The sequence below is a fragment of the Misgurnus anguillicaudatus genome, chromosome 10 (assembly GCF_027580225.2).
Source record: "Misgurnus anguillicaudatus chromosome 10, ASM2758022v2, whole genome shotgun sequence".
Lineage (NCBI taxonomy): Eukaryota > Metazoa > Chordata > Actinopteri > Cypriniformes > Cobitidae > Misgurnus > Misgurnus anguillicaudatus.
In genome coordinates this window covers 15,044,744-15,068,439 of record NC_073346.2, presented here as the reverse complement: position 1 = coordinate 15,068,439, position 23,696 = coordinate 15,044,744, and the positions used below count along the sequence as shown (strand labels likewise).

The window sequence follows — 23,696 nt, the reverse complement described above, 5'->3', positions numbered from 1 at the left end:
ATATTTTGTGGATAAGTAGACTATTTATAATAGTTAGTGTATGTTAAATCATGTATAAATCTTTCTATGGCAGATAATCAACATATTAGTATTCTTTTGCAAACTATGACAAAATCTGTCCAGCAGAGGTCTCTAGCACATTAAACAAGATTATACAATGTACTAACATACCATACACGTTTAATCAATCTGTCACAAAGTTACTACAATACTACTACTAATATTGATAAATGAGAATGCTAATATGTAAAACACTCAAAAAAATGAAATAATCCAATTTCAAATTTTATACCTGGTTTTTTATTCTGGGCAAAATTACTATTTGTATTTTTAATGAACGAAAGAAATCTGTGACAAGACTTTGTTACAGAACAAGTGCTTTATTTTCATATTGTAATATAGCTGTTGTGATCTCACATCTGTACATTTGCATAAACAAAAACTATTCAAGGCATTAATAAACATAGAAAATATACAAAGTTATGCAAGCATGTGTGAATTCATTACGTGTAACAAACAATGCAATGTTTCAGCTCGGAATTTACAAGAAAATTTAAAGACGACAAGTGCTATGCAAACATTATTTACAAACAAGTACCAAACATGTACTCCTTTCAAAAAGAAAGGTGGTTGCAATACAGTAACAAGATTACAAAAATTAATGAGAATTTATACATTATTTATAGTTTTGTTGCAATGATACATTTATATTTTATTATTGTGTATTCATTGTCCTCCACCTAAAAAAATAAAATAAAATCCTACACACACAAAAGCACACGTATGCTCGCACATACACACACACAAACAAAACGTCTCCCTCCATCATCTAAGAATCCTATTATAAAAGACATGATCTTCTACCCACCCTAACAAAGAATGTTGAGATCAATCTCTGTTATTGAGAAAATTTTCCAGTTGAGGGTGTTTATGTGTGTGAATGTGTGTTGCTTGGGTAAGAGATGCGCACCTTGCATTAAAATGAAAAGACGCAGGAGATAAAATATAATGCGAATTTAGTTTTGCTTGAATCCTCAATTATTGAAATTAGCAGTTAAAAACGTCTGTTTTAGCAAACTCCTCCCACCATCATTACATCATAATGCCATGATAACACTGCAAAACATGTTAAGTGTGAGGTCTGAGATGTCTACGCCGGTGGGTGTGAAAATGCATGCATACACAGATCTCAGACTCCAATGCAAAACCTAAAGTACATACAAAGCTACATGCACAAAAACAATATTGAGTTGAGATGCTTAGAGAAAATATCTAATAACTAAAAGGTCCAAAAACATACTGTTTTAAAGGTAAATCCTTAAAGCTATAGAAGCAGGTTACTGAATGCTGCCTAACCCAAACCATCAAGCTACAGTCTAGGCTTTATGTCACAGATGTGACCCACTCTGTACTCCATTGAATGACAGTGTCTGGCTCTCGCTGGTGTGGGAACTGCATATCGCTGAGTCTTCTATATGGCTATTCAATCCTCTGCGCACAGAGGTCAAAGTGCATAGACGGCTACAAGATTTCCACCTCTCATCGCGGAGGCTCATGTTCCAAACACAGTGCTGCGAGGAAAGGCGAAGGGAATCCTTATTTTCCGTTTAACAGGGAGCAAAAATCCCCTACAAACTGTGAAAAACATGAAACAGTTCGGAGCTTATAGCTGCTGGAAGAAAGGCCTTTTCAGCGTAGGCTAAACATTTGGTAAGTCACTCCACAAGACATACTGTAACTAGCTTGCATGTGGATCAATAAGAAATGCTAATTTTTATGTCAGGCCTCCTTGGTTCAAGAAACAAAAAACTAAACAAAAAAGCTAAACAAAAATAAACAAACAAACAAACAAAAATCTAAAACAAAAAAGCAAAAAAAAGCAAAAAAATAAACCCAAAACAAAACAAAAGAAAATAAACAAACAAACAAACAAAAAAAACAAAACAAACAAAAAAAACTCAACAACAAAAACCCATATAAAGACAAAAATCAAAACTTACGGAGCCCCTAAGGGGACATGGAGCAAAAATTAAATCAAGTATAGTTTCGCGTGTCCACGTGAAACTATCGCATGCTCACAGGAAACTATCGCATGCTCACGTGACACAATCGCGTGCCCATGTGGAACTACCGTGTTTAGTTTCGCCCACGTGAAACAACAAAAACCCATATAAATACAAAAAACTAAACTTACGGAGCCCCTAAGGGGACATGGAGCAAAAATTTAAAAAAATTTAGTTTCGCATGCTCACGTGAAACTTTCGCGTGCGCACGTGAAACTTTCGCATGCGCACGTGAAACTATTGCGTACCCACGTGGAACTACTGCGTTTAGTTAAAACAAACTATCGTTAAAACAAACTATCGCGAGCTTACGTGAAACTTTCGCATGCAAACGTAAAACTATCAAGTACCCACGTGAAACTACCACGTTTAGTTAAAACATACTATTGTTAAAACAAACTTTAACTATTTGTTAAAACAAACTATCGCAAGCTCACGTGAAACTTTCGCATGTGCACGTGAAACTATCGCGTACCCACGTGAAACTAGCGCGTTTAGTTTCACATGCACATCTGAAACTTTAGCTTTCAATGTGTGCACGCGGTAGTTTCACATGGGCACGCGATAGTTTCCTGTGTGCAGGTGAAACTATTGCGTGCCCACGTGAAACTACCGCGTTTAGTTTTGTGCGCCCTCACGTGAAATTTTTGCGCACCCTCACGTGAAACTATCTCGAGCTCACGTGAAACTTTCATGCACCCTCACGTGAAACTATCTCGAGCTCACGTGAAACTTTCGCATGCGCATGTGAAACTATTGCGTACCCACGTGAGACTACTGCGTTTAATTAAAACAAACTATCGTTAAAACAAACTTTAACTATTTGTTAAACTATCGTGAGCTTACGTGAAACTTTTGCATGCGAACGTAAAAACTATCGCGTACACACGTGAAACTACCGCGTTTAGTTTAAACAAACTATCGTTACAACAAACTTTAACTATTTGTTAAAACAAACTATCGCGAGCTTACATGAAACTTTCGCATGCGAACGTGAAACTATCACGTACCCACGTGAAACTACCGCGTTTAGTTAAAACAAACTATCGTTAAAACAAACTTTAACTATTTGTTAAAACAAACTATCGCAAGCTCACGTGAAACTTTTGCATGCGAACGTGAAACTATCAAGAACCCACGTGAAACTACCGCGTTTAGTTTCGCATGCACACGTGAAACTTTAGCCTTCAAGGTGCGCACGCGATAGTTTCAGGTGCGCACGCGATAGCCTCACTTTAGATTTAACGCAGCAGTTTCACGTGGGCATGCAATAGTTTCACGTGCGCACGTGAAACCATCACGTGCCCACGCGAAACCACCGCGCTTAGTTTCGCGCCCTCACGTGAAACTTTCGCGTGCCCTCAAGTGAATCTCTCGAGCGCACGCGAAACTTTCGCATGCGCATGTGAAACTATTGCGTACCCACATGAAACTACTGTGTTTAGTTAAAAGAAACTGTCGTTAAAACAAACTTTAACTATTTGTTAAAACAAACTACCGCGAGCTCACGTGAAACTTTCGCATGCGAACGTGAAACTTTCGCATGCGAACGTGAAACTATCGCGTACACACGTGAAACTACCGCGTTTAGTTTAAACAAACTATCGTTACAACAAACTTTAACTATTTGTTAAAACAATCTATTGCAAGCTCACGTGAAACTTTTGCATGCGAACGTGAAACTATCAAGAACCCACGTGAAACTACCGCGTTTAGTTTTGCGTGCACACGTGAAACTTTAGCCTTCAATGTGTGCACGCGATAGTTTCAGGTGCGCACGCGATAGTTTCACTTCAGATTTAACGCGGTAGTTTCACGTGGGCACCCAATAGTTTCACGTGCACACGCGAAACTATCGCGTGCCCATGTGAAACTACTGCGTTTAGTTTCGCGCCCTGATGTGAAACTTTCGCGTGCCCTCAAGTGAAACTCTCGAGCTCACGTGAAACTTTTGCATGCGCATGTGAAACTATTGCGTACCCACGCGAAACTACTGCGTATCGTTAAAACAAACTTTAACTATTTGTTAAAACAAACTATCGTGAGTTCACGTGAAACTTTCGCATGCGGATGTGAAACTATCGAGTACCCACGTGAAACTACCACGTTTAGTTTCGTGCCCTCATGTGAAACTTTTGGAGTAAGAAAGTCAAAAGAAGATCCAAACAACAGTCCGAGCCAAAACTAAAGCTAATTTCAACCTGCATTTAACAATGTATTTGGCTCTCATAGAGGTTTTCCATAACCTCAGGTAAAATAAAATAAAAAAAATGTCATGGCATTAATCTGGTATAAAAATCAAACTTGACAGACATCAAAGTTGTCTTAATTCTAAACAGATACTTTTCTGTACCATAAGTAAAAATATTCTCCAAAATGATGAGGAACAGGGTTCAAGAAGAAGATAATGAAAGGTGAAATGTCTTTCTGGAGTTCATATGAAGAGCAACATGACTTAACTTGCGACCTCACCACTCTGGGGAACCCAAAATCTCACACAGGAACTTGTGTGTCAGCTTGATATAAACATTTCATTTACACGACCTGTATCATATTAGGAGCCGATGCTGTTATGTTTTAGTAGGATAACAGACATTTGTTATTTCTCAAATGATCCAAAATGCTAATAAGTTGAGCATAATCAGATTTAGATGCGCATCGGAGATTCATATTGCTTTGGTTTACATTCATGATCATAACCAAATGGAGAACGACTTTCCTAATTTATACTTTCGAATCGGATAAAAGGGGGAATGTGACAGCAATTATTATAAACTCCCAACAGAAACAAAAGGGATACAAACGGCATCATTTTGGCAATGGAAAAACAGCACGTAACACAGCTCCTACTACTATTTGTGTTCTGTTCGCTTGTAAAGGCAGTAGTCCAGTCGTAATCCAGGAACAGATGTAGCGCTCACGTTGCCACAACAACCCATCAGCCAGGTTCCTAACAGGGGTGAGACTTCCCTTTTTCTTAGCTGACTCAAATGGTAACACGAAACAAACAGAAACATTTTACAGAAGAGAAAGCTGCCATAGAGGCACAGAGGTGCGTGTCTGTCCGTACAGTCCGCAGTCAGGATGTCCGGCGTGGGAGCGCATTGGGTAAGGGTTTGAGTCGCTAATGGATGGGGTTAATGTCTGTGCGGTGATTGGGTGCCGTGCTGGAGGTGGTGATGGTATTGTGCTGGATGACTTGCTGCTGGGTTGCAGGGGTGGGGCTTCCCGCCGGACTGCTTTCTGGACCTGAGGTATGAGAGGAGAGATGAAGACGTGTATCCATCCATCCATCCATCCATCTGCTCTTTCATAGTTTCATAGTTCAGTTATGTTTTAAGTTTCAAATTCATCTCTGATTTTTCTTCTATGTTAAATAAAATGTAAAAAAATGAAACAACTGCATTAACATGCATTAACATTATTGCCTGTGATATTAAATTTGTAAAAGTCAAGTCGTGTTATTTCCTACGCCATGAGCACAGCCAAGGCAACAGGTTTTTCAGTGACTGTGTTTTTCCTCTCAAAATCAAACCAGGGAGTGGCAGTCTCCATACATTTCGAAATGTCACAAGTATCTATATCAATGGGTGTAACTGTAGTGAAGATCTACTTTATACTAAAATAGACACAACGATATAAAGTACATCCACCATTATGTGGTGTCACCTCTATGTGTGTGTGTGTGTGCATTTGTGTGTGTGTTGGTACTCACTGAGGTAACCTTGAGACTCTTTCTGCATTGCTGTGATGGGACAGTCCTTGTGTGTCAATAAAAGCTGTTTTAGTTGCGTTACCTCATTCTTCAGCATGGTGACCTCGTTCTGCCAAAAGAGATTAAACATTTTAACGGGATTGTTCACCCTAAAGTATATTCATCCTCATGTTGTTTTTCAGAACCCAAATGGAGATTTTTTTAAATTGTTGCCTCTCTTTCAGTGCACATTGTCTGTGTCTGAGCTGTTTTTTTATGCAGATGTGTAACAACTGAAACATACAGTCGAGTTGGGGTTATTTATTTAACACATTTGAGAAGCTAAAGGGTATTGTGGTTACTATGAAAAGGGATGGTGACCGAAGTGATAACCCCACATTAAAGGGACACTCCATTAAAAAAAAAAATATGCCCATTTTCCAGCTCCCCTAGAGTTAAACATTTGATTTTTACCATTTTGGAATCCATTCAGCTGATCTCCGGGTCTGTCTGTACCACTTTTAGCATAGCTTAGCATAATCCATTGAATCTGATTAGACCATTAGCAACGCGCTAAAAATGACCAAAGAGTTTCAATATTTTTCCTATTTAAAACGTGACTCTTCTGTAGAACGGGAACTATACTCTCATTCTGGCGTAATAATCAAAGACTTTGCTGCCGTAACATGGCTGCAGCAGGCGTAATGATATTACGCAGCACCTGAAAATAGTCCCCTTGGTAACTTTCAACTCGCAACTTTTAATTTCTCGCCGGTCTTAGTACACAATGTAACTGCGTTGTGCCATATTTCAGAGTGAAACCGAATATCACACGAGGAAAATAGTGGGCATGGGTTGTTTTTCACTGTGCTTTTATTGGATATAGAAAAGTAGGAGTTTCATTCAGAAATGGAACAGGCATCAGACTGACAGTTGGAGGGGGCGGAGTTAATGGATGCTTTCGTACAAGCCATCAGAGAATGATCGCCACAAGATTGCGAAAGTAATTTTTTAGATTTTGATTACACAAAAGTTTATGATGACACATTCTTTTTTTAAATTAATGACTTACACAGATAAATTGTTTATAATAAACACTAGGGATGTGCATTTATTTTCATTTTTTCATTTCGATTAATCCATAGGTCTGAAGAACGAGTACTCGATTAACTGGGGGCGGGGCAATCAAAGGGGCAGGGCGTACACGTCATGGTGAAAATGAAAATATTTTTATTAAAAACACTCAAATAAAACTTAATTTTGAAGAAACTATGACAGAACAATGAACACATACTAGATAATGAATTAAATGTTTTTAACAGAAACCTCTTACAGAAGTAGCTGCGTGATGAAGAGAAACTAAAGGGTTAATAAACACAAACTGATGCACTCTACATAATATTAAGCATTAATACAACATAAATGTACAATGTGCATCTATCTGCATAAAATGGCATCTTTTTAAACCATAGTGCCTCAGTGATGTGAGGTGTGGCCAGCTTCACGGGATCGGCAGATTGTTGCGGCGCGGGTGCGCGGAATTAGCTGTTTGAAAGACGAAATGAGGGGATCAAACCACATGAGGGTAATGACACATTTTTAATTTTTGTGTGAACTATGCCTTTAACTGGTGTGTGGCAATGTAAAGTAATCAAACTTAAATTTACATGTACGCATTTGGCAGACGCTTTTATCCAAAACGACTGTGGATTAAGCCCACGAGCCCACTGCTAAGTAACACAACGCTTTACCAATTGATCTACAAGAATTCACAACGAATTCAAGGTTAAGCTCAGCCATGGTGCATTTATTTTCCTTTGTAATTCCTTTGTTTTAAGATTACATTTAAACCCCTAAGCATTCCTAAAAAAGGCAAAAAATACCTAAAACGGTCACAAATTGTACCAGCTGTGTTGATTGTATCTTAAAACGGTTTACAAGAATTTCAGCTTTCCAAAGATATGTTTAGCTTTTTGTTTTTAAGATGTTGTATTTGATTAAGTTTTTTGTAAAATAATGCAGTGTCCCTCCCATGGTACACTGGAATTTAAACCATATTTGGGAAATCTTGTTTACAATAGTTAGCCTTTCAGTTTCTGTCCAAACAAATCTAAACAAATACACACATGCTTGTTTTTGCCACATATCCATATAATACTTAACATAATTATGCCATGTTAGAAATAAAGGCAGTGTGAGCCTCAAATCTTCAGTTAGATGCTCTGAATTAAAGACTAAACAACGTCATAATGAGCATGGCGGAGATTTAACTACCATTACTTACAGGTGTGGCCAACACAAGCATCTATAAAAAAGCTTCTTGGATTTGACTAAATGATCTGTCAGAATAATATATCATATGGCACATTTTCAGGGATGTTTTTTGGAGAAGCACCTGCACATATCTGTGATTGTTTGAAGAAGCAAAACAAGCCTGAAGAATGGAATGATGACTGTGTATAAGAGCATTCATTCCCACCTTCTCAAACTATGCAATGATAAAGTAAAGCAAACATGATGGGAACAAAGGGTGGAGTGGCCTAGCGGTTGAAGATCTTGCCTGTTAATTAAAAGACTGTGGGTTTGAACCTCACAAAGGCCGACGCACCGCTCTGTCCTTAAGTAACATACTTAACCTCAGATTGCTCAGGGGTGACTGTCTCTGTAATAAATGCTTGACAGGTCACTTTGGGTAAAAGTGATGTTCCTGAAAGCTCTATTTGCAGTGCATTCTGTTAGCAACACAAAAGGATGAGGGTTTGATTCCCAAAACACACACACACTAATAAAATGTACGTAAAATATACATTAAATGCCCTCACTGCAAAAAATCACTTACTTTCTTAGTATTTTTGTCTTGTTTTCAGTAGAAATATCTAAAAATTCTTAAATTAAGATGCTTTTTCTTGATGAGCAAAATGACGAAAAGTGATGAAAAGTAAATAAGTCTAGTTTTAAGACAAATAATATACAATTTAAGTGAAATTGTCCTTAAAACAAGCAAAATTATCTGCCAATGGGGTGAGAAAAAGATTGTAAAATAAGATTTCTTTTTTCTTTAACACTTAATTCAAGTAAAATTTTCTCACCCCATTGGCAGATATTTTTGCTTGTTTTAAGCACAAATTCACTTAAATTGTATAGTTTTTGTCTAAAAACTAGTATTATTTTCTTAGGTCACTTTGCTCATCAAGAAAATATATCTTGATTTAAGAATTTTTAGATATTTCTACTGAAAACAAGAAAAAAATACTAAATAAGAAAGTCATTTTTTGCAGTGCTGCAAGTCGCTTTGGATAAAAGCATCTGCCAACCCTACTAAAAAATCCAGCTAAGGCCAGCATAAGCTGGTAGCTGGTTTTAGCTGGTATAAGGTGGCAGTAGCTGGTCTAAGCTGGTCCTTCCGGCATGAAAAACAGGTCATGCTGGTGGCCAGCTGGTCTTCCAGCTAGACCAGCTTAAAAAGTGACCAAAACACAACTAGACCAGCTTGCTACACCAGCAAAACCAACTTCATACACCAGCAAAACCAGCTAAACCAAGCTGGAGACCAGCTAAAACCAGCTCACCAGCTAATGCTGGTCTTAGCTGGATTTTTCAGTAGGGTAATGCATAAACGTCCAGATTTATAATAAGTAGGCACAGACCAAACAGTGAAATTGTGCAGAATTGGAGCTGAGATTACTGCTGCTAGTTTTTCCTCTCTTTTCGCTTTGGATAAAATCATAAATTGGATAAATGTAAATGTAAGCTACATATATATAACCAGATTGTATTAAAAAATTATACGGTCTTATGTGTAGGATGAGTAAAACATAGTCTTGCTATTCATTGTCCACCAAATACTGTATAGGCTTCCATAAGATGGACACATGGCATCAACCTTTCATGGATGTTATATTGAAAGATGGTTATATTATAAAGGATGATATATTCAGTGATGCTCTTGGTTTCATTGGTCTACGAACCACATATTTATCTCCTGCTGACTATGCTCTGGTAGACCTCAATAACCCATTGACCCTACCCTCCACATAGTCTGTAACGCATGCTCTCCATCTACAGTAGCTTCAGCTGTCAAATGAAGGGTGTTTATGAGCTTCTGTGGTCTAGAGAAAACTAATAGAGAATGAAATATGAAGCCCCGCGTGAAACACATCTCAGCGTGCGTTCCAAAGCGAAGTGCATTTCACGCCTAAAACCACCGGATTTTAGCTGAGTGTCGGGCGTTTTACCTGGAGTTGCATGTTGGTTTGGGTGAGCTCCTCTGCTTTTTTTTCCAGAGACATCACCCACACTTTCCTTTTTTGCCGGCAGCGCGTGGCAGCTGCTCGATTCCTCTCCAGGAACTTTCGCCTGCGCTCGTCGGGGTCTTCGTCCATGACCCGTCTGCGACGACCTCCGCTGGGAGGTGGCGACTGAAGGGTCTGCGTTGGCTGCATTTGCTGCGCAGCTGGAGATAACTGTAACGAATGGGTCAACATAGTCAGATTCTCCAGCATTCACAGACCGATCACCTGTCTAACATCTCCCCACGCACAGACTTCCCGTCTGGGCGTATTCTTCAAAATGCGCTCTGTGGCCAAGTGGCCTTATGATGGACGTCTGGGTGTGAGAAACAGCAGTGCAATTTACGGGCCGCCCCACCCTCATAAAGAGGTGTCAGGGCCCAGTTTTCCACCGCACACATGCACTCGAATGAATGCACCACGACACCCTGAGAAACAGGGCCACTACCAGGCCCACAAAAAGGTTCTTTGACATATGCTTGGCAGTGTTTGCCGTCTTCAGATCATTACGGGTTTCTGGAGGCCGATGGAAAATGCAGCGGCTTTGCCGGTTTGTATATATACAGGGCCCCTTCTTTGCCTTAATAATACACTGGGAGCAGAATTTGTGAATCACAAAAATATGGATTCAGTCACACGCCTGGTCAAAACCTGCGCAGAATCTTAACTAGGTGCATAACTTTCCCTTAAAGGGTATAATTTTCTTTTTTTTGGCGGACGATTAGTAATTGGTGGGGGTTTGACTTATTCCCAGGTTCATGTTATACGACATGACTCCACTTAGCTTACCACAACCCAACTCAATACATCCATCTACTGCAATCAACTCAGCACAAATATCGCCCAATTTAGTACCTGTGAGGCAGCGGAGTGCATGTTCGGGTGCGGAGAGGTCTGATGTCCGTGTGCGGGGTGAAGGTGGGGCGGGTGTGAGTTGTGGTGCCCGTGGTTCTGTTGGTGATGATGGGTGCTCTGTGCATGGCCGGGGTGATGGTGGGCATGGTGTGGGTATCCGTGGTGCGGACCCTGCATGTGCTGGTGAGGGTGCATGTGGTGGTGAGTAGCCTGCTCTTGCCGTGATGACATCATCTCCATCATGTGACCCATGGAGTTCATGCTGCCATTGGACATGCCCCCTGGATGGTGGGCGAGAGCAGCTTTCAGTCTCTGAGTAGAAAATGGAGAAAAGTAGATATTAATGTAAGGACTAGCAAGTTGCTGGTTTTTCATGTAGAATAACAACTGCATAAAAATGTAATTTTGCACTCGCAGAAAAAGGGTGTACCCGAGTGTGGCGGGCACAGGAACACTGCAAAAAGTAATAATAATTCATAATTTTAAGGTACCTTGTTTCAAATACATAAAGTATACATCTATCAGAATTTTAATGGGTTGTTTATTTAGTTTAGTACGTTTATTACAACAAAGAAAAATAAACAATTCTTCTTGTTTTCAGCATGTTTAAAGGAAAATCTTGCCATCTATTCCATCAGCAAGTGCATGACTAGATTTCTTCCCATAGATCAAATGTGTCCGCCTGCTCCGTGTTTTACACACACGAATGTCCAAGCTAATCCAGTCACTCCCATTTACCCTTTCACACATGCACACACCCTCTTACCCAAACACAAACTGTTCCACTATCTGTCGTCACTGTCTAAGAGCTTCATCTGAAGAGAGAGCCCAATGCGGTGCAGCCCTGGCAGCGAGAGATCCCTGAAGACTCTCACCCACCATTTGCCCATTTCCCCTCCAGCCTACGCACTGTTGCTTTATCCGTGTGGTCTACTTGAGCTTTCACCCACGGCCGGTCCTGGAGTGTATGACTTTTAAGACGCTCAAAGCGCGCCTGTGTTTGCAACGCAAGTGCCTGACTGCTCTCTGCTCTCTCTCGCAAAGCTGTTTTTCTGGGCAGCTCAATAAGACAACTTAGGGGTCTGAAAAAAGCCACAAGCGTAAACATACACGATGCCAAAATATGTGCGTTGGTTTGATCCGTTGACAGCACGCGTAGACAACGCGAAAAAATGAGAAAGTACATAAGCATGTGCATATATACTTAAACGTCTGTGTCCATTCATTTTGGCTTTCGCAGGCCTTTAGAAAAAACCCTGGAGGAATATTTTTAGAGAGTGTTGAGTCTACCGTATATATTTCCACAAGATCTGAGCAGGTAGACTGACTTTATGAGAAATGTGTCGGAGGTTAGAGAAAAAAATAAACGAAGAAAGGTTCATCCCTTCAGAAGAACACAGCAGCATCCCTTTCCTCTCCAGCCAAACTATTTGTCCATTACGTTCAAACATCTGGATATAAATGAATAGACAGTGAATATACATTGATGACTTTCTTTTAAAGAGTCTTCCTGGTTGCTATTTACCAAAACAAACCCAAATTGATTTGATACGTTTCTGGCTCCTCAGCTGTCCAAACCAAACAAGGCCATGCCGTCCCCTCCCTTACTCACACGCTTTTGCCAAATACACAAGCACTAACTTACCCACCCTTACTTCAGCCCTTAACTGGCATTATGTACCCATCTTTATCATTATGGGGCCTAATGCGAACTCAACGATTTGCGCGAGTAGATTACATACTGTACAAATTCAATGCAAAAACACGAACTTATGCGGAGCGATGCAAATGACGCAAATTGGGCCTCAAATGCGCATTCGCGCAAGTTGAAAATATTCAACACAAGTGAAAATTTGCATGACACAAAGTTAAATCCCATGAGTAATCTAGCGTGATCTCAGCAAATACTTCAATGATGCAATAAACATTTGTACAAATACCGGCATGTCCTGCTAAACTACCCTACTTAAAGGAATAGTCCATTTTCTTAAAAGAAAAATCCAGATAATTTACTCACCACCATGTCATCCAAAATGTTGATGTCTTTCTTTGTTCAGCCCAGAAGAAATAATTTTTTTTGAGGAAAACATTGCAGGATTTTTCTCATTTTAATGGACTTTAATAGAGCCCAACATTTAATACTTAACTCAACACGTAACAGTTTTTTTCAACGGAGTTTCAAAGGACTATAAACGATCCCAAACAAGGCTTAAGGGTCTAATCTAGCGAAACGATTGTCATTTTTGACAAGAAAAATAAAAAATATGCTCTTTTAAACTACAACTTTTCGTCTAGGTCCTGTCTAGCGTGACCTAACGTAAATGCGTAGTGACGTAGGGAGGTCACGTGTTACATATATAAAACGCACATTTGCGGACCATTGTAAACAATAAACTGACACAAAGACATTAATTAGTATCAGTTGACATACAACAACGTAGGAACGGTCCTCTTTCTCAACATTTGTAAACACTGGGGCGGAGTTTCGCGCTCGTCCTCTGTGAACTCTTGACGTCATGACGTATTGCGTGGGGTCACGCTGACGCATCACGACAGGATCTAGACGAGAAGTTGTGGTTTAAAAGTGGATATTTTTTATTTTTCTTGTCAAAAATGACAATCGTTTCGCTAGATAAGACCCTTGTGCCTCGTTTGGGATTGTTTGTCGTCCTTTGAAGCTCAGTTTGGAAAGAGCTGTTAAGTGTTGAGTATTAGATGTTGGGCTCTATTAAAGTCCATTAAAATGAGAAAAATCCTGCAATGTTTTCCACATAATTTCTTCTCGACTGAACAAATAAAGATTTGGATTACATGGTGATGAGTAAATTATCTGGATTTTTCTTTTAAGAAAATGGAATATTCCTTTAAGTATATGGATATCATACATTTAAAAAAATATAACCTTGATATCTTTAATATTGACTGAGGAAGGTAATGTTGATGCTTCTAATCTCATAACAGATTTTGAGACTTATTGCAACGATCTGACAGCTGTATATGTGACAAAAGGATTAGTCTCTGATATGTGTACAAAGATGGAGTGCATCAGAATCACAAGACCTAAGAGACCATCTTTCATCCATTAACATACTTGACATACTGAGGTCACAGTGCATGGAAGCACCTCTGACTGATTGTGCCACCTGTCAATCAACACTGCCCTTACTCTGATTGGACCTGGACAGCTGTGCACCTATCCTTCCCTTCCTCGCGGTCCGGCCGGATTGTTTCGAGTTCCCACGCGGTGGAATGCCAACGTCTGGGGCTGAGTGAGGGGACAGGCACGGGGCTTTCATCTAATACTACAGTTGGGCTCGGCTTGGCAACGAGCCAGCCGTCGATAGAGCGAGGAAAAGAGGAGGGGGTGGTGGAGTATCTCTCTCTTTCTCTTCTACAGGAAGAGCCGTACATCCATCATTGTGGGGCACGGAGAGATCGCCCGCTATCAGTGTTCTAATGTAATCAGTCTGGCTGTGTGCAGGGCCCCAGAGAGCTGCGCGGGGTCAGGGGCCAAATGAACATGTACACCATAACAGCCTGAGAGTGAGACGGCACAAAGAAGGAAGTACACAGATACAGAAATGGATGCAGAATAGGCAAGCTACAGTATCTGCGAGAATGCTGCTATTAGACAATAAACAGTACTAAAGTACAAAAGACGTTATCAAAAAGACGTTTCAGTCTTAAGGCTTTTGGTAACATCAATCAAACAGCTAAAACCTGCTCTGCCGTTGGCTGAAATCCAGAATAAACCCGAAGCCATAAATCACCGAGAAATCTGACTAATCTAAACCAGAAAGTTCAGATTGCCATTGTTAAACAATGACTGATCCAACATTATTAACACTGTGTTCCAACATAAAACCACAACAAAGCGAAATAGAGAAAGAAACAAGTAAAAGCATTCTCACCCAATCTCAAATCTTCTCCAGATTGAATGCTAACTTTCTCTTCAAATCTGTCAGGTAGAAATGCGGGAAGGCATGTAACGTAACCTCTATATGTTACGTGTAAATAATCTCTTATGACGTTAGCTGAGAACCCAGATCAGCGCTGATGTGTGTTACTGAAACTGTCTCATCTGCCCTTCCTAATGAGGTGTAAACAGACATTAAAGCTGAGCCCTCCGAGCTGAACCAGCAGCTCCATTAGCCTGTAATGATAGTGCTGTCGCACATGCTGGCACTGCAAAACCAGAGGAAAACAGTCATTACTGTAACACAAGAGTTGGCCTGTTGACAATCTGTCCTCTTGAGGTGCATTCTCATGAACTGATTCACTCCAGAGAGACGTGTGTCAAGCACCTGTAGTCAGATCTCTGATATCAAGAATGTAACTAATATTTAAGATTGAAACCAAAAACACACAATAACTAAGGCTGTCAAAAGATTAATCACGGTTAATCGCATACAAAAGAAAAGTTTGTGTTTGCATAATATACCTGTGTGTGTACAGTGTGTAATTATTATGTAAATATAAATACACATGTATACATTTAAGAACAATTTTATTTATGTACATATTTTTTCATTTATAAATAAACAATCTATATGATATAGTTTTACTTTCTACATAAAAGTAAATTTTTAAGTATTCATATTTTATCAGTGTTTTTCTTTTGAAAACATACATTCCAAAGCATATCATAATTTTAACTACACTACATTTCATAATTTTAAGTTTTTGGTCTATATTTAATATTTAAGTACATTAAACATCTAGTTTTTTTACTTAAGTAAAAAGTACTTTTGTACTTTTACTCAAAAAAAGTAAAAGTACACAATTTTTATGTAATTAGGTATTAAATACATTTTAATATGCAATATAAATGGAACACACACTGTAAAAATACTTTGCTGCCTTAAAATTTTTTGTTGAATCAACTCGGATTTACAAGTCTTTTCAACTTACTATTATTTATCTTGACTAGAGATGAGTTGTTATAACTACAGGTGAGTTGTTATAACTCTCAACTATATTTTATTAGTTGTGACAACTCATCTCTGTTGACATGACTTGTAAATCTGAATTATTTTAACAAAAAATTTTAAGGCAGCAAAGTATTTTTTACAGTGCAGTATGATTCTATGCTTTAGAATGTAGTGAACATTTTTAGTAAAGTCAATTTTTTCCCAAGACAAACACTCTTATAAAGCACAGATGCTTGGAAAATTGACTTAAAATACTCAAGTAGTGTCCACCTGTGGACAGCCCTAACAATAACTCTAATTTTAATTTTAAACCCACATTATTATTAATAATAATAATTATAATAAATTTTATTTTCTATAGCACAATTTAAAAGTATAGTATCTCAAAGCGCTTTACAGGGGAAAAAAGGAAACATACATTTAAACAAACAATACTTTGTGAGATATAAGTGAGATATAAAAAAACACACCAGATAATAAATTACTATCAAAACAAGCACGTTAAAAAAAATTAAACTTCAATATAATCAAGTCAAAGCTACCCTAAAGAAATAAGCTTTAAGGCACGATTTTAAAATAAAGGGATTCAGCTTGTCTAATCCGAGCAGGCAAGGAATTCCAAAGATCTTCCAAATGCCCTATCACCCATAGATTTTATGTGGGAAGATTAAAAGGCCAATTTCCGAGGAGCGGAGAGCACGCACAGGTGTGTAAGAGGCAAACAGCTCAGTAAGATAGTGAGGAGCCAAACCATTCAAAGCTTTGTAGGTAAGCATGAGAACTTTAAAATCCACCCGAAATCTGACAGGGAGCCAATGGCAAGACTTCAAGAATGGGGTGATGTGATCCCTTGTCATGGGATTAATTAGATTCATAGACCGTTTTTGTAAGTTATTGGGCAGCATATACAATAAAAAACAAACTGTATTTTAACATGCCTGTAAAAGATGAATAAAAAATGCTATTTTCAACCCACTGTTGGGTCACGAGAAAAAGGGATAAGCCCAGTCGTTGGGTTAAACTAACCCAGAAAATTTTTATATTTGACCCAACAATGGGTTAGACAACCCAGCATTTTGGTTCGAAACAACCCATCATAGGTTAAGGGCAGAGGTGGGGGACTCGAGTCACAATTTTCAGGAATTGGAACTTGGTTGATTAAAGTATGAAAATGACTTGACTTTGACTTGAGAACAAGTTACTTGAGACTTGACGTGGAAGACTGGACAATAAGTTGAACTTATAATAAACAAACAGCAATAAAATTAATTAAAATAAAAAAATATTATTGTGACATCAGTACCACTAATCAGCGTCTGCGCCTTTAACGCTAAACAATTCAAACCGCGCCAAACATGGCAGACTGTAACGTTAGTCGAGCTCCACAGATGCAAAATATGCAACGCAAGAATATCCGACAGGACAACCACAATGTCAAGAATCATAAGGTAAGAAAGTCATCTCTCTATAGTCAGTTTCACTCTATAACGATTAATAATGTAATAATTTGGCTGCATTTTATGCTTTTTCCTATAAGAAATGTGACCATTATTCTTAGTAATGCTCGTATATGTATTGGGGAATTTGACACGCAGATTTAAATAGGAAAAGTTTATCATTTGCTTGCAAATGTTAACATTCAAGTGATTTTAAACAATTTAACCGCAAAAAGTTGCTAAAGTGAGCAGCTTTCTGTAACTAAGCGCAGACGCACGTGCGGTTAAATGTGTCTGGTCCAGCTCGTGATCATCCCTACACCATTCAGATCAGAACGCTTTATGTGTAGACTATAGAGTTGTGCTACTGTCTCTCACACTGTAGTCCATTAAAATACATTTGGCGAACAGAGCACTGAAAAACAACAAAGTTTTTATGTGGAGCGACTGTTATGCTGCGCTGTTTGCAATTTGTCCTCTGTTTGTGTGTGCGCGCATGTCTAACCCTCAATAGTGCAAACACATGAGAGACGCGTTTCTTTCTGTTCTTGATAGGACAAACAAAATGATATCCACACAGTATTCTTTTTCTAATAAAAACATGTGTTTATGTCTTAGGTTTATGTATAGATTAGAGGCAGAAACCAGTCTGTGGTTCTCTTAAAGAGACAGTAACCTCAATGAACGTACTCAAGTTTGTGTCATTAATGTTAATCAAACAACCCAAGACAAAGAGAAAATCAATTCTGTAGCTCAAAAATTATTATTATATTTCATTTTTACAATAAAGTGTTATTATTCATTTGATTCGATTTCTTTACCGAATGCTAATTTTAGACCTATCGAAAAAATTGTAGTCCTATTTATTTTAGTACTGTGACTTGACTTGACACTTATCAGGAGTCGACTTGACTTCTTAGGGTGAACCCTTGACTTGATTTGCCCTGGCCGGGTTGCAGAGGTTGGCACTCATATTATCCAAAACAAACCAAACTATGCCCCAGCGCATTTGTCCCTACTCCCTACTCTCCCAGATGCACACACTCACACTGAACTTTTAGAGAAAGAGAGAGAGAGAGAGAGAGAGAGAGAGAGAGAACTTTATTAATCCCCAAGGGGAAACTGGTTTGCCACCACCTAAACCATACAGCCAACAAACACATCACACAACTTACACACAAAATAAATAAATAACTCTACATTTAAAGATTATTAAAACATGATTAAGAAATCAGTACCACATGATTCTATAAAAATTCACTTTCACAATTCAGAAGTACAAGGGAACAATACAATCAATTCAACAATATAATAGTCAACACAGTATTCATTAAAATATCTGACTGCTGCAGGAACAAATGTCCTGCAATAAATGTTTTTATTGAGTATCTGAGCCCGGGCGCGCATTCGTCATTAGGATGCGACTGTTTTGTCGATTGGTGCACGATGATGAACAGCCCTCTCACATGCCTATCATATTGCTTAGTTTACCTGTCGCATGTGCACCGTAGACATTCATGTAACCCTGCTGCGAACATCATAAGGTTTTAACGAGGCAGATGAAGGTGAGTGGTCGCAATTGACGTCTCTCCTTCCACGCCTGAGCCCAAAAAATACAGCCCAGTGGGTTGGGTTTGTCTCTTTTTTGACTCAATGTTTGGTTGAAAATAATAGCATTTTTTATTGCAGGGGTTCTCAAAGTGGGGTCTGGAGACCCTGGGTAAACAATTCATAGCCAGGGGATGTGTGAAATAATTTGTTATAAAATATACAACTGTGTTTTATTATTAAGAAGCGGATATTTACATCTAAGAACCTGTTCATTTTATGAACGCTTTTAAGATCATTTAAAAACTCCAAATGTACTTTAAACAAAACAATCCTCTTAAAAACACATACGTTGAATCACTATAAACCAGGGGTCTTCAACTACTCTTCTTCGGGGGACAGATTTTAAAATTGTAAATATGACGAGGGCCAGCCAAACTTTTACCCATATTTTTTTACATTTACCATATATATATGTGTGTGTGTGTGTGTGTGTGTTTGTTGTTGTTGTTTTTGTTACTTTTGTTATAGTATATAAAAAAAACATATTAAAAAGCATGCATTTTTTAAAACAAAAGCACACTTCTTGTATCCAGTGTGTTGCCTTTTAAATACTGAAAACTCATATTTTCTTTAATAATATTTAGAAACAATTGCAACATGTAAGAGTCAAATATTAATAGTAAAAGTGTAAAAGATCAACACTCTTAAACATATTTTGTTTATAAATGTTTAACTTTCATTAATTGTTTCATGTCAAGTATTCACAACATCACTCCTAATGACTAAAATTGCACTACATGTTTTCTTTTTTTTATATTTTATAGATATATACGCTAAACAGCCTTTCCGTTGTACATTACAGATATAACTGTCGGGAGTTCGCCCCTAGTGGCAGTCGTAATGAAATTGTAGTTTAATCGTAAATCTGTCATGGGAGAGAACCTTTAATCTACGAATATATAGTTAATAATTTACTTACCAGTAATCAGTCGTTTTTAAAGTATTCAAGTGTTACTGATAAAGTGAAACAAAAAATAATTAATAATATTTACTATGCACACATTTTTGATTGGAACACACTGAAATACATCACTTCCGGTCGCCGCGTCACATGCGGTGAAGCTGCATACGTTTATTTTCTTTAACGCATCCAAAGCTCGAATTGGATCAGATAATAAAGCACCCACAGATGGTTGGCAGCCCACGCAGCCACTTTCTGACTCACTTTCCGTGTTCTCGGCTGTCATTTGTCATGTACAGTGGAAAGGTAAAAGTAACCACGCTGAATTTAAATCAGACTATAGTCGTTTCTCAATCCGAAGGCTGCAGGTCGCATTTCCAGGCTGCATACGTCATTAAGTCTTATTTCAGAATTTTAACAATTATAAAGTTGGCTATTATTCTTAGTTAATCGTAAATTGTTGTAATATGCTGATGATTTGTGAATGTAATGCTCAGTTAACTTAAACTTGATGACATATGCATTTTGCATATGCGACCTCCGGAGGCTGCAGCCTTCCGATTGATAAACGACCAAAGGTGACAGGCGGGCCAGATAAAGATGATTGGCGGGCCGCACTTGACTAGCCCTGCTATAAACAAATGTAAAATATGCTTATATGTTTTATGGCAAGAATATGCTTAGTAACTGTTAGAATTTTAATGGAGTCCTTGGACATTTTTCTTATATGTAAGGGGTCCCTGGCTGCAAAAAGTTTGAAAATCCCGGTTTTAGAGTATAAGTGAGCGGTCCTTAAAGACTCTTTCACATAAAAAAATTACTTTAAAGATAACTGTACCTTAACTCTTTCCCCGCCAGCGTTTTAAGAAAAGTTGCAGGTCAGCGCCACATTTTTTATGATTTTCACAAATGTTTAATGCCTTCTACACTCTAAGAAAGGATGTTCATTTTAACACACTGTTTTGTGTTATCATATTTAACTAATTATGTGTCATTTCGTGTAAATTTTGAGTTTAAATAAATAGAAGGGACAACACAAGATGTGTGTTGTTCCAAAAATAACACAGAGATGTGTTAAGTTAAGGACAACACATCTAGCAAGATGTGTTATTTTAACACGTTCATTTTAAGAGTGTAAAAAATGTTCTTCTTTAAATATATAAACATACAATATATCAAATGAAAAAACAGACCATCTACTTATAAACCATTAAAACCGTTTCATCCTATCTTCATTTCTTCTCTTCTTATCCCCTCTCAAATATGTACGTTTCTTAAAAAATACCACATTTTGAACAAAGGATTTTGTTAGAGATCAGATTCAGAGCAATGATCAAAACATACTGCTTTTAGATCCATAGATGCTTTAGTATTTTATAAGTTGTGTAAGTGCGCCACCTAGTGTATAATAGCAGAAATATGGATTGCCGTAAAAACTCGTCATTGGCAGGGAAGTGTTTTATCTTAATTGACCAGATAATTTGTCAATGGCGGAGTGAGTATTAATGTCCACACCAGTGGTCGATGACGATCAGACGATGTCTGATTCTAAGCGCACATTTTAAAGTTTGAATAGATTTCATTGGCTGTCAATGTTTTATCATTTAGGTTATATTAAAAATAACTCTTAATAAAATAACATTATTGTTCCTCTGTATCCTTATTGTAATCATTGTTTTGTGCTGTTCTCTTAAATGTAAAACGAATTTTATGACTTTATCCTATAGTAGTTGTCATTAATGTCCTTAGTGTGAATTGACCTTCACACAAAAAAAAAATGTGCCAAGCGCTATACGCCATTTAGGGGCGGTTTCCTGAACTGGGCTTATCCTAGTCCCAGACTAAAATGCATGTTTGAGCTGCTATATTTTTAAAACACATATCTAAATTAACCTAGTCCTGGATTAATCTAAAACCTGTCCGGGAAACCACCCCTTAAAGTTTGGCCATATAAGACTACATGTCTCCCATGATGTCTATGGTAGTTACAGACCTGGATAATATCTTCCACAACATCTTGAATCCTTTTCATCCCATTCCTTTGCCTCTACAAATCATTTATTTGATATTTTAAGCAATATAAAACACTTTATAGATCAATGGAGCACAGCCAATCTATCAGGTTTCATTCACATGATATCTTCACAGATATGCAGCCACGCCTGTCCGTCTGCAGTTATAAGAGCAGAAATCATTTAAAATCCTTCACCGTTTTATTACCGATCTTTAACCTGTCTTTTCTGACCTCTAATTTCTCTCACTCAGTCATGTCTTTTACAAAGCTTGGGGCATCATGGGTAATTGCACATTAATGGTATTTATTAATTGCCTTTTCATCCATAGCGCTGGTGTTTCGAGTGACATCATCATCGGTCCATCAAGGTGCATTTTGACGACATATTTGGCTTTCCGCAGGCCGAGCGATGACTTCATATCAATAAAAGAGTGCAAAGAGAGAGGGTGCGCCACACCTGCTGCTTAAGGAGTAAATCAAACTCAATGAGGTCAGATGAGGAAGCCCCTGGGTAGAAGTGTGTGCGTGAGTCTGTCTGGTGTCTGCTAGACTTACTGCCAACTAAACTCACTTTAACCCATATCAGTGAATCGACCTGTCTAATACTCTCTGTCAATCTCTCTGTACTTTTCTTCTGCCTCTCCTTTCATCTCTCTGTAACAGCTAGACAATCGTGAGATGTGGCTTTGTTCTTTCAAGTTTCCATGGAGTAACTTTCTACAGTATATACACTGTTAGATAAAATGGTCCAATGTTGTCACTGAGGCAAAACCGTTTAGGGTTTAGCTTATACATTTAGTACCAATATGTACCTTTGAGGTACTAATATGCACTCTTTGGTACCAATATGTACTTCTGATGTACTAATTTGACCTCTTTAGCTGTAAAGGTGTACAGTACTTTTTGAAAGGGTACCACACCACTTTCAACCAACAGTGTACCTATCTACTAAAGTACTAAAGTACAATAGCTATGTTATCTGTATTTGAAGAGTTTGGTTTAGAAACGCGATAAACGCCATTTAAAAAAAAATGATACCGCCAAAATCAGTATTGTATCTGGTTAGTATTAAAAAGTAAATTCTCATCAAAATCCGATATTCGCCATGTTATTCGGTCATCTTTTCTCCCTTTTTTCCAAACCACGACAAACACCAGCTCTCCTTCTCTGCAGAATGCAATAAATTCGCTCAACCAATAGCTTTGAATACACACAGAATCCTAGTTTTCCTCATCTTGTACTTCGTGATCAACAAACAAACAAAAACAAAATAAAGCAATAAGCCCCAAGAAGCAGTGGGTTACCAGTGCATTTTATAACAGCTAAGGGGCGTTGTTAGGCACGACGCCAAGGGCAAGGGGAGTGCCTAAAACTCCATTAGCTGTAATAAATGCACTGTAACCCCACTGCTTTGCGGGGCTTATTGCTTTTATAAAACGGTTACTTCATATGCATAGCAGGATGTCATAAAATAAAACACAAATAAGTTGTAATTATATTAGTACAAATATTACTCTTCCGCCAAACAAAGTAGTTCCTCAGAATCAAGTGTGGCTGCAACAGAGCGTAGTTACCAACCAAAATAGACGCAGCAAAGATACAATGAAAATATGATTTAAGACTGTGTGTTTATTTTCTTAAATCAACATTCATCTAATTTATACATTAACATTTATATCGTGCATCTGTTGAAGTGATTATCAAATATGCTTGGAAGCATGCTTAACTCTTTCAGACACTCCGCTTTCAAACAAAAAAAACGTTTTATCCTACCTTCATTTGTTCTCTTATCACCTCTCAAATTTTCAGCTAAAAGCTGAGATAATTCTATTTTTGTGAATAACTTTTGAAAGAGATCAGATTCAGAGCCATTAAAACTTACACTGTGTTTTTTAGTGTTAA

At 38.1% G+C, this 23,696-nt stretch overlaps 1 protein-coding gene across 2 annotated transcripts in view; it reads right to left on the bottom strand.

Annotated features, from left to right (window-relative positions):
* Positions 1–4,201: 4,201 nt before the first annotated feature.
* Positions 4,202–23,696, bottom strand: part of creb5b (cAMP responsive element binding protein 5b) — an 80,352-nt gene continuing 60,857 nt past the window's right edge. The window contains exons 8-11 of one of the 2 annotated variants that reach the window (XM_055211771.2): positions 10,902–11,213; positions 9,993–10,220; positions 5,779–5,887; positions 4,202–5,312 (exon numbers count right to left, since the gene is read on the bottom strand). In XM_055211771.2, coding sequence (XP_055067746.1) covers positions 5,188–5,312; positions 5,779–5,887; positions 9,993–10,220; positions 10,902–11,213 — 774 coding nt within the window. In that variant the 3' untranslated portion in view covers positions 4,202–5,187. Of the gene's footprint in view, positions 5,431–5,778; positions 5,888–9,992; positions 10,221–10,901; positions 11,214–23,696 lie in introns of both variants that reach the window. The other variant, XM_055211772.2, reaches the window with a different exon arrangement.